The 12,272-nt window shown below is 44.9% G+C and overlaps 1 protein-coding gene across 1 annotated transcript in view; it reads left to right on the plus strand.

Annotated features, from left to right (window-relative positions):
- LOC125637939 (E3 ubiquitin-protein ligase rnf213-alpha) overlaps positions 1 to 12,272 on the plus strand; it is a 144,942-nt gene that overhangs the window by 95,110 nt on the left and 37,560 nt on the right. The window contains exons 38-46 of the mRNA XM_075130130.1: positions 192 to 312; positions 1,679 to 1,779; positions 3,170 to 3,343; positions 3,962 to 4,137; positions 4,536 to 4,632; positions 4,741 to 4,855; positions 6,826 to 7,009; positions 10,500 to 10,711; positions 12,171 to 12,272. Of these exons, the coding sequence (XP_074986231.1) occupies positions 192 to 312; positions 1,679 to 1,779; positions 3,170 to 3,343; positions 3,962 to 4,137; positions 4,536 to 4,632; positions 4,741 to 4,855; positions 6,826 to 7,009; positions 10,500 to 10,711; positions 12,171 to 12,272 (1,282 nt within the window). The remainder of the gene's footprint in view (positions 1 to 191; positions 313 to 1,678; positions 1,780 to 3,169; positions 3,344 to 3,961; positions 4,138 to 4,535; positions 4,633 to 4,740; positions 4,856 to 6,825; positions 7,010 to 10,499; positions 10,712 to 12,170) is intronic.

A 12,272-nucleotide genomic window follows, 5' to 3' on the forward strand; every position in this document is an offset into this window, starting at 1 on the left:
TAACAGTTGAACAGTCCCTGACTGCAAGCCATCACACCCAGCCTGAGGGGATTATGAGCTGAAGGACCGGTTTACATGTTCAGTTCCTATCTCCAGGTGGCTGGTTTTGTCCAAAGATGTGGGGAAGAATTATTTTTCCCAGCAGACAAGGTGCAGCTACTCTCAGTGAGGCAATTCTGTCTCTTTTTCAGACACCAGTGGAATTGTACCAACATCGTCTACCTGCTCATCGATCACCTGCTACACGATGAAACCAATATGGACGAGAAGCTGCTAAAGCTCGTTGTGAAGCAGTTTGTCTTCCTCTGGAATGTAGGTGTATAAAATTGTGCCCCACTGCCCCTTTGAAACCGCATGGAACAAGAGGCTACAGCCCCCTAGGACCCAGCTGAGATCGGGAGGACCGCTAGAAGAACTTTTTCATCCAAAATTTTTTTTGGAGAAAAATGCAGAGTTGGCAATACCAAAATGCTTCATGTCAGTTTTTCCAAATTATTTCAGGGAAAAAATCAAAATATTTCAATTTTTTTGTTTCAATTTCAAAATTTCCTTTAATTTTACTTTTTAATACAATTAAAATGGTCGAAATCAAAACAAAATATTTTGGCTTTCTCCAAAATGTTTTGTTCCTTACCAAACAAATTTGACACAAAGCTCATTTTTCCCCAATTTTTTCGGAATTGCCAGCAAACTGAAAAATCCATTATTCACCTAGCTCTGAATAATCCATTATTCACACATCAGTTGAGGATTCACCCAACCCTGTCCTTCACCCACATGGGACGTGGTGTCCCCACAAGGGATGAGGAGGTAGCCTGCAGGTGGACCAAGCTGCATTGACCCTGGACAGTTCCCCCACTTACCGTCCCCATCTCCTGTGCACACTACACTAAGGCTGTCTGCAGTCCTCACCCCAGAATTAGAGCCTTGCACAGGACAGAAAGTATGTTTGGCACAGGATTTGAAAATTTGGCTTCATTCCAAATTGAAACAAAAGCTGAAAAATTCAAAATTTCCACGTTTTGGTTATGATTTTCAATAGTTTTGGTATTAGATGACACAAAATAGCATCTTGGTGTTACAGTGTAAAATATAATTTCCAGGTTTCCGGGTTTTGGTTTTCTGACAAAAAAACGAGTTTTTTTCAGGAACACAGACAACACCCATTAAAGTTTCTGTTCAGTAAATAAGCCAATTTTCTGCTGACAACATGTTTTGACCAGCCATCCTCAGCTGGTGTTCCCAGTGATGGAGATGTGTGTGTAATATTGGGCACCCAAGTTTGCAAAGTTTGGCCCCAGATCTCTCTGAAAACCTTTGCAACCTTAATTCAGCCCCGATGCTTCTGCATTATGATATAATCTTTAATTACATGATCATGTGCTATGGGTTCTGTCAGACTCCAGCCTCATTCAGTGCACAGAATGAACAGTGAATGAGGGAGTGTATTTAAGTCTCTGGGCTGGGACTCAGGAGACCTGGGATCTAGTCTGGGCTCTGCCCTAGACTTCCTATGTGATCTTATACAAGACTAAAGGGGTAGAGTTAAGGTTGAATGGGCAACCTTGATTCTGGCATATCCTAACTTTTGAGAGCTTGCTTTTGCTAATGTAACTTTTTAAATACTTCTTGTATCACTTAGAATGCAATGACATGCATTATGCTTTATTTTCTGTAGTTACTGTACGATATTGAAGATGGTAAACCAGCAAAGATTTTTGAAGATGTGACAAAAGTGCTGAAGAGATGCTGCAACAATGCTGCTACCACCTACCTTGTGTAAGTCAAGCAAACAAGCAAAAAGACCGTTGTGGGTAAATTTTCAATAAGGGCATCTTTCGCAGGCAATGTGTCTATTAATTACACTTGCAAGTTAACAAAAATATTGTCAGGGATTCTCAACATTTTTCTTTCAGAGGTCCCCCCACAACATGCTATAAAATTCCATGGCCCACCTGTGCCACAATAACTTGTTTTCTGCATATAAAAGCCAGGGCCGACATTAGGGGGTAGCAAGCAGGGCGATTGCCTGGGTCTCCATGCCACAGGGCTCCCCGGGAAGCCAAGCTGCTCAGGCTTTGGCTTCAGCCCTGGGTGGCAGAGTTAGGGTCCCAGGCTTCAGCCCAATGTGGTGGGGCTTCGGCTTTCTGTCCTGAGCCCCAGCGAGTCTAACACTGTCCCTGCTTGGAGGACCCCCTGAAACCTGCTTGCAGCCTCCCACATACCATGGGATACCTGACTCAGCATTCAGTGCTATACCCACACATACACAAAGCATTTTGCATTATGTACCATGGATGTGAACAACTCCCCCTCCTGTCAGTGCCCCCTTGTGGCTGGGCACCTTCACACCAGGCTTATTTCCCCATTTCTCCCCTCAGGCCCCTTACAACTCCCCAACAGCTCTCTTGCCTCAAAAGTATTCCTCCTTGGGGCCAATTTATTATAAAAACCTAGTGCAAAGAATCCAGAACAAGAGTCCCACAGTACATATAGACCTTAAATACCACTCTCTGGCACCTTCCACCACACTGGGGCTCTTTGTTGGTTGTCTCCTGTTCTTCTACCAGGAAAACCACGCCAGCCCTTCCAGCTGGAGTGCAACTCTTCTCTTTCCAGTATCAATGCCCACCCACACTCCCCCAGTCTCTCTGCTGGGAGATCATCTTCACCAAGGGAGCATCCATCACTCCTCCTACTACACTAACTTTTCCAGCTCTCGTAGGTGGCGATGTCAGTGGGTAAGCTCCTCCACTGCTCCCCTTGCCTTCAAACCTTTCTGGCCCTGGCTCTTTGGCTTGGGGAGGTCAGCCAGTGAACCCTTCTGCTGCTCCTCTGCCTTTGGCCTTTCCCCATGAACCTCCTGCAGCTTCCTTCAGGGATGTCCTCCCTCTCTGATTCTCCCTGATCCTTTGTAGCCCCAGATACTGCTCTGCATTTTAATTGGCCAAACTGGAAGCACCTGTTCTGGTGGAGCGGCGCAGGACCTGCTTCATTTAAAGGAGCCAGCCACTCTTTGACAGTCAGGCTTATGTATATTGCCGTGGAGCTTGGGCCCAGCTATGCAAGTCTTTATTAATTATTATTTATTTTATGGACTCTGTAAGGCACAAGGCAGCGGAGAATCAGACCCCCGTGAATTGCATCTTGCTTTTGTGGTGTCTTTCAGGAAGGGTGTGAACAAATGCAAAAGCTGCCAGAACGAGATCACTGACCCGGCTGAGCTGCCCTGTGGTCACATTTTCTGCACTCAGTGCATCCGGGAGTGGAACATCAGGCAGTGCAAGATCTGCAAGAAGAGCGTCCCCGAGGATTACACGCCCACCGCCTCCCAGGTCACCAGGTATTGTACAGTTGCCTGACTCTGTGATTTGGGACACTTGTTTAGCAACTGTTAATCTGAGTTACTGACAGTTGTCCAGAATGATTGCTGCTTCTTCGGGTGATTGCTCATGTGTATTCCACAATAGGTGTGCGTGCTCGCCAAGCTCCTTGTAGGACCTCCTGTTCTATGGCAAGGCCCTGTTTGCGGAACAGAAGTCTACTCTCGGTACACACACCAAATCCTCTTAACTTTAGCAGCAGTTGTGGAGCTATGTGCATGTTTCAGCACAGAGAGATTTGTAGATTCATAGATTTTTAAGGCCAGAAGGGACCATTAGATCATAAGGCCAGAGAATCTCACCCAGTGGTTTCTACATCATGCACATAACTTTGGCTTGAACTATAGCAGATCTTTCAGAAATACATTCAGTCTTGATTTAAAGATTTTATATGATGGCAAAACTTCTTTTTCCCTTGGTAATTTGTTCCAATGGTTACTCACCCTCACGGTTAATTTTTTTTGTCTTTTTTCCACTCTCAATATATTTAGATTCATCTTCCAGCCATTATGATTTTGTCTGCTACATTGTATATTAAAACAGTGACATTTTAAAAAATAATCTTTTTCTCGCCCTAGGGAGGCAGTTGCAAATCACAACAAATTCAGGAGGAAGTGCAACTCCTTCTTTGTGGAATTTGTCAGTAGTTACTGTTTTGGGGACAAAATCCCACCATCTGCAGAGATCATCGAACAACTGATTAAGTTCGTGGCTTGCAAACCTTCTAACGCAGAACATCAAGGGGTTAGAAAGGGTGAGTGATGTGTGTAACACGGGAACGGCTCGATCCCGCCAATCTCAGTTGTTCAGATATCCTGAGTCAGGCCCCAAAACTCATGACAGTGACTTTAAAATCATGAGACTGAAAAAAACAAACACTAAATATGTGGTTCTTTCTATGTGCCCTCTGGTGTTGGAGAATTTAGGGCAATTCACACCAGCTGGGGGTCTAGCCCCATTAACTCCAATGGAGCTTCGGACGATTGACGCCAGCTGGGGACCTGGCCCATGGGTTCCAGTGTAGATAGGGTCAGTTCATACCCAGCTGGGGACCCATTGACTCCAGTGTAGCTGTGGCTGATTCACACCAGATGGGGATCTGGTCTCATGCTCAAAAAGAAAAAAGTAATCCATTCTACATCTTGGTTTCAGTGTACAAACCAACGAGTGACTTGTCGCCCTTTGAAGAGTGCATGGACCCGAGTCCTACTGTCAAGTCCTCCCTTTTGAAAATGCTGCTTCGGTGCAGGTTAGTTCCAGCGCTTCCTCCCAGCCAGATTAACTATATTAACTAAATTTACTCACAGATGCACGATGGGTATATTCAGTTTTATAAGTTACATCCATTTCCTCCTAGACTAGACGATGTGAAGGAACACCTGGAAGGGTATCTCTCCAGGATGGAGGAAGCGTTATCATTAAATCAAAGCAGTCGTGATGATTTCTATTTCATGGCAGTGCGCTGCTTTGAGGTGAGTCCCATGAGTGGGGTGTCTGTGGATAAATGTAGATGTTTTATTACATCCATAATAACTATGTTAAAAGAACACTTAAGGTTGCAAAGTCAAGTACTTGAATGTTAGGAAATGCTAAAACTAAGGTTACCTGTGCAGTCTTCACTTGATCCTCATGTGCTCTGTCATATTCCTTATGGTATAGTCTGCAATTACATAATCACATACTATTTTTTTCCACAGAATCCCTGCCTCATTCACTGTATGAATAATTACTCAATATTTTTCTTATTATTTATGTATTTATTTATTTATTTGTATTACTGTAGTGCCTAGGAGTATTAGTCATGGACTATGACCCATTGTACTAGGTGCCCTAGCTTATTCTCTGCACACCATCCAGACCCTGCTCTGAATACAAAATTATTACTACTGAGGTGTTCTCACTATGGTATCAGAGTGCTTCACAAACATTAATGAATTGATCTTCACAAAATTGATCTTCACTACACCCCTGTGAGATTAGGTAATATTATTTTGTCCATTATATAGCTGTCGAACTGAGACACAGAGAGATTAAGGCCAAATTGTAAAACATCTCCACTAATTTTGGGTGCCCAATTTTAGATCCTCAGGGACTGACAAGCAGAGTACTTAGCATTTTTATAGCATTTTATATGTTGTGTGACAGGGTCAGGCCATATGGCTACAAGAGAGTGGTCGAAGGTAGATACATTAGTTCCAGGTTAAGCAGGTCCCTTTTCCCTGGGTAAAATAACAGGGACTATTCCAGAACACTCAGGAACTTTCTAGAACTAATTAAGGCAGGCAGGCTAATCAGGACACCTGGTTTAAAAAGGCTCACTCCAGTTAGTGAGGTGTGTGTAAGGAGCTGGGAGTGAGAGGACATGCTGCTGGAGGACTGAAGAGTACAAGCATTAACAGACATGAGGAGAAAGGTCCTGTGGTGAGGACAAAGAAGGGGTTGGGAGGAGGCCATGGGGAAGTAGCCCAGGGAACTGTAGTTGTTGCACAGCTGTTCCAGAAGGCACTCTAGATAGCTGTAGTCCGCGGGGTCCTGGGCTGGAAACCAGGGTAGAGAGCGGGCCCGAGTTACCCCTAAACCTCGCAACTCCTGATCCAACACAGGAGCTTCCACCAGAGGGGAAGTTCTCTGGGCTGTTCCCCGACCCACAAGGTGGATCATCAGAAACTGCGAGGGTTGTTCTTATTCTTTTTTTCCCCCATGCTAGCCAGTGATGAGGTTACCTGAGTGAATGGCAGATTTGAGCCATGAAAGTGGCCAAACTGAGGGCTACTGTGAATCTCTGAGGCGAGCAAAATCTGCCAATAAGCGCAGGACCCACCAAGGTAGAGGAGGAACTTTATCACAGTTCATACACAGCTCCAGTTGACCTCAGTTGCAGCTGTGAGCACTCAGCATTTATGCAAGTCAGACCCAGGTACCTCATGTTGGGCACCCAGAAAAAGAGAAACACAATTAATGGCCAGTTCTCCCATTTTCAGAAATAACTTAGTACTTAGGAGATTAAATCTCACTGACTTTCAAAGAGACTTAGGGGGAATTTTTCAGTAGTGCCTAAGTCATTTAGGACCCTAAGTCCCACAGCCTTTAAGTGACCTTTGGCTCCTAAATCACGTTGGCATTTTTGAAAATTTTACCCAGAGGCTCTTAGGAGCTGGGAAGCGGGGAGAGGGGCGGGAGCAGAAGATGGCGGGGTAGATACAAGGTGGGGAGAGGCAGATGGGAGACTGTTATTTTTAATCCAGTGGCATTATTTCAAAATGATCAGGTTCAGAACAATTTTATATTTTGTAGCCTTTAAGGTTATTGTCTGCTGTGTGGTGTGAGGGGAAAGGAAAAGTTGAGTCACAAAAATACAGATGGCCCAACCAACTGCATCTCCTTTACACAGAAGTACTATCTCTTCACTACTTTACATTTTTTAAAATTCTCTCTTGAACAGGATTTTATGTATTCCTCCTTTCAAGAAGACGCCAGCCAGCATTCGGAGCACTTGCTCTCCACTGCAGTTCTGTCTGCTCCCAGCTCTGCCACTCTCACCAGCATTGAAAACCTGCAGTTCATTGCTAAGCTCCGACTCGCCGTCAGTAACGTTGCATCTGTGCTTGGCAGACAGCTGCCAAGTGGTAAGTGGAGTTTCTAACTGTTTTCCAGTTGTACTGGACATCAGGGAAGATTGGTTAGAGAACCATTTAGCTCCATGGATGTTGTTTGCTTTAAGAGTTGTGTTTGTCCAGAGTAATTTCTACGTGTAACCGTTCTGCCAGCTGGAGTTGGCAGCAATAAGGGCCAGCCAGGTTCAATATCTAGGGCTTCCTTCTGATGATACATTACAGAACTGGCTCAAGCACCCACCAAGGAATCTGGGAAAATTACACACCACCTGTTAGGGAGCTTATTCCTTCACCCACTTACTTCCCTGGTCCTTCTCGCACGAACAGAGAGCAACAATACCCGAAGTCCAAAGGTGCAAACAATTTGATGTTTATTGGGGTGAACTTCCAGCAAGCATGATTCCAGTTTCCTTCCTTAGTGTCCCCCTTCCCAGCTCTGACACCACAGAGCCTTACACCTGTGTCCCTGTTCCCATTCCTGCCCTTAGCCAAACATGATTCCAGTTTCCCCACCCCCATTCCCTGTTCCCCCTTTAGCAAAACATTATTTCAATTTCCTTACCCCCATTCCCTGTTCCCATTTCCCCCCACCCACTTCCTGATTGACTGCAGACTATATAGTAAAACTTGAGTTCTGCTTAGCTATACCTTAACCAATCATTTTCCTGAAATTTAACTCACCAATCCTAACATATTGTAACATGATTATGTAACCCATTATATCCCACCACCTTAATTAGTTTACACCCAGCAAAATTAATTATACAGCAGACAGAAACAATCACAGAACCAGACAGAGATTATACAGACAAACAATAGCAAAGTGGGAACTATAATGACAGAACAATACAGAAGTGAGGATTTCACATCCCAGCTATTGATAAGTGAGTTCTTGCCAGACAGGATGCTATCAAACTAAGTTTCCTTTTACATCTTCTAGGCACTTCCCTTTCTCTGGAGGTGACAGGCACTATCAGGACAGGATTGTATTCCTAACAGCCCAATAGCACCTTCTTTCAATGTGACTAGTTTGGAATGTGAGGATATGACCGGTTGCTTCCCATCTTATGGCTGCCTCTGTTGCTTAGCCAAAGGCGTTAGCCAAAGAACAGGGCCTCAGACTGTCACAGTAAGAGAAGGACCTTACACTGGCAGACAGTGATTTTGATTCTTTCTTTTGTACCTCTATAACTAGCCAAGTGATAAGAATACACCTAAATTCTTAGAGTACAGGCCTTTACAGACAGGCCTGAATATCTATATCCTAACACCACCTCTGGGTGCCCAACTCACAGTTGTTGTCCCTGGTCATTGACGACCAAGATTTCAGAGGTGCATTCGCATGAGTTCACCTCCCACCCATGGGGCAGAAGGCACTGGGCAATGCCTCAGCTATCACTCCACCATCAGCCACTCACTTTGCTGCTGCTCAGTGCGCCATCTGCCGCTTACTCCGCAAGCTCACTCCACTATTGGTCACTCTGTCAGCTGCTCACTCCTATATCAGCTGCTCTGCCATCGCTCATTCCACCACTGCCCTCTAGTGCAACCTCTGAAATATCTTGAGGTCCCCCCACTTAACACAGCTCTCAGTGATTTCAGCTGTTACAGGGGGAGCCTCATTACTAGGGCAGGCTGGGCAGTCACTTTTACCAGAGACGCTGTCCCATAGCAGCTCTAATGCTTGGACCTGGTTATCAGTGATTTCAGCTGTAGGGATCCAAAACAAAAGACTCTCAACTGAATCTTAATCAGCTCTGTCATTAAACAGTGGAGCGGGGGAAGGACAAATGGTGTCTAGGACCCTTAGAGCCCAAGCCACCATGTACAGACACCTGTCCTCATTCTCTCACCTCTGCACTGGGCTTTGGCACCTCTACCCACAGCTTAGCAAATGCAGTTCATTTGAGGGAGAACCCCTCAATCAGGGTATGCCAAGCACAGATCTTCTGCCCTTTATGCACACAACAAGGATGCCAACACTTTATCACTCCTGCACCCAAAACCAAAGTGATTTGCAACCCAGCACCAGCTAAAATTGATCATTTGGGCAAAGCGGCTCCATCATGCTGCGCACCTAGGCAGAGTGGGTGTGTCCATGCAAACAAAGTCGGCTCCTGAAGTCCTCTTCCCCAACTCACCGCTCGATGTCAGGGGAGAGCTCATTCAGACCCTGCTTACAGATGTTTCTGAATCGGAATATTTCATACATGAAATATTTCGAAATTTTGACTTTTCTTCATGATTTGAACAATACAAATTTAGAAATGTGAGAATTTCCCACAGAACAGAAATTCCATTTTCCAACAAACTCTGATCATTACTGAAAATTACAACTTTAAATGGCAAGATGTACAGAAGTGTGTGGTACCTACAATAATAAGTGTCCCACTTCTGTATGGCCAGCACATTTACCCAGCTGACTTTCATGAAATGATCTTTCCTCCCAATCTCACTTGGTATGAGGTCACCAAATTAAAAGATAGGGTAAAAGCTTCTTTAAATATTTTTAAAGTATTTACATCAAGAATAGATTTCTCTTTCTCAAAGCGCTGCTGTAGCTCAGCCAGGAGTTATTGGGCCAGATGCAGGAATCACTGGGGGAAATTCTCTGGCCCGGGTTATTCATAGATTCACAGATCAGAAGAGATTATTGTGATCATCTATGACAGGTTTCAGAGTAGCAGCCGTGTTAGTCTGTATTCTCAAAAAGAAAAGGAGTACTTGTGACACCTTAGAGACTAACCAATTTATTTGAGCATAAGCTTTCATGAGCTACAGCTCACTTCATCGGATGCATAAAGTGGAAAATACAGTGAGGAAGTTTTTATACCCACAGACCATGAAAAAATGGGTGTTTATCCCTTCATTTGTATCTGTACAAGTTTTTTTCATGCAGTTGATAGATTTCCACTCCATACGGCTAAATGCAGTGCCTTGCATAATGACAGGTTTCAGAGTAGCAGCCGTGATCATCTAGTACAGCATAAGCCACAGAACTTCCCCCAAATAATTCCTGGAGCAGAGCTTTAAGAAAAATAACTGATCTTGATTTACAAGATTATGTAGGAGGTGGACTGGATGGACACAATGGGCCTTTTTTACCTAAGAATTGGTGACTCTGTAAAAGTATCTGACCTCTCTGAATGCTGTAGGTTCTGCCAGACCAAACTCGCTGTTGCCATAAAATTAATGGTGGCCACATTAGTCCTACAGGGTGAATTTTATCCATGAAGCAATTTTCCACTGGGAGGTGGTATTGCATTTTATACCTGTAAATCTTCACTTCAGAAAGGTTAATGGAAGGACTGTTCCTTCTGGTTCAGATGAAGTGTATCTATTCAAATGGGGTCTTTCTTGACTTTCTCCTTTTTTCGCTTTTATCTTAAATACTATGGTAACATTACTGCAGGGATTTCATTGCATATGAGCTTTGAACAACTGTGAAGCTAGACAGCAATATTGCATTGGTTTGGGGCTAATACTGAACTCTGCTTGGCAGCTGCAGACCAGAATACAGGGACCAGTGCTGAAACTGCAGAGAAACAGTCCCAGCTTGTGAATTCAATGAAAAATCTGGTTGAAAAGGCCCAAACACCTTGGCCTCAAATATTCCTTATTAGAAATCTTTGCAATTTCTATGGGATGAACATAATGGAGCAGATTCTTCAGCAAGAGCAGTGGATTTTACCCAGAGGGATTGAGACTTCACAGGTAAGCGACTTCCAAAGGTGACAGACTTTTATGCTTAACAGAAACTGTATGAATGGTTTTCATCTCCTTTCTATGGGATGGTAAATTCAAGAACTTTGTATTCACATGAAAGCAATTTTGTACTTCCTGATAAGCAAAAAAATGTTCCCACACACGGAATTGCTAAAATATTACCTTTGTGCTTTTGAGTTTTACTTTCAAAATGATTTTGGTATTTAGATTGAGAGCTCTTTGTGGCAGAGACCATGGCTGTCCCTAGGGAGATGCAGGGCCCGGGACATAGGCGCTGAGCTTCTAATCTGCTGGGGGATGCTCCCCCTGCCCTGCCTCTTCCTGATCCCACCCCACCCCGCCCTGCCTCTTCCCACCCCTGGTCCACCTCTTCCCTGCCCAGTCCCTACCCCCTCCCCCCGGCCCCGAGCATGCTTCGCCCTTGCACCTCTCCCCTCCTTCTCAGCACCTCCTGACGCCATGGGTGAAACATCTGATCCGCGTTAGGCGCTGAGAGGGAGAGGGAGGCACTGATTGACTGGGGCCCGCCGGCGGGCAGGAGATGCTGGGGAAAGGGGGAGGTTCTGAAAGGGGTTGGCCAACACTCACCTCCTTACCCTCCCCCCCCCAACTGCCTGCTTCCTCACCCCCCTCCCAGCTGTCCTCCTGCCGCTCGCCTCCCCGTTCGCCTCCTCACCCTGCTCGTCCGCCCGCTTCCCACCTCACCTCTCCGCCCGCCTTCTCATGATTTTATCCAAGCATGGGGCCCGGGGCAGTCGCCCCAATTCGCCATACCCAAGGGACGGCTCTGGCAGAGACAGTCTCTTAGTACATGTCTGTCCAGCACCTCGCACAATGGGGTGCTGATCTCAACTCCTGTGGGCAGGTCTCCGCTTAAAACTCTGTAGCGGTAGAGCTGCAGCTCTGTTGTAGCACATTAATGAGGATGCTATACGCTGACGGGAGAGCCCGTCGGTGTAGTTAATCCACCTCCCCAACAGGTGGTTCTACATCAGCAGGAGAGGCTCTCTTTCTGACATAGCGCTGTCTACATGGCGGGTTAGGTTGGCATAATTACGTCGCTATGGGGGGGTATTTTTCACACTCTGAGCAACATAGTTATACCGATCTAGGTCTATAGTGTAGTCCAGACTTTTGTATTTGTGCAGCACCCAATGCAAATGGGGCACTGATGTCAGTCGCTGTGTGTCTGGGCAATGCCTGGCACTATGGGCCCCAATCAAGACAGGGGCTTTTAGACACTGCCATAATACAAATAATAAAACAATACATAAAATGAGAATAATAATAATAAAATACATGAAAAACATTTTGATTAGCCTTCAAATGTAACTGGTGTAATAGGATTCATTAGTGACCTCTCGGTGTAGAATGATGTACCTTAATAAATAAGTACATAAATGATACATGAACAGCTTTGTTATAACAAAAGTATTTATTTCTTTAGGACATAAAAATGAGCTCCAATACACCACTGATACTTGTGACTATAGAAAAAGCAAGAAGCCACAATAAAAACACAGACTCTGAAGAAGCCAAGCAACTAACA

This window comes from Caretta caretta, chromosome 6 (assembly GCF_965140235.1).
Source record: "Caretta caretta isolate rCarCar2 chromosome 6, rCarCar1.hap1, whole genome shotgun sequence".
NCBI lineage: Eukaryota > Metazoa > Chordata > Testudines > Cheloniidae > Caretta > Caretta caretta.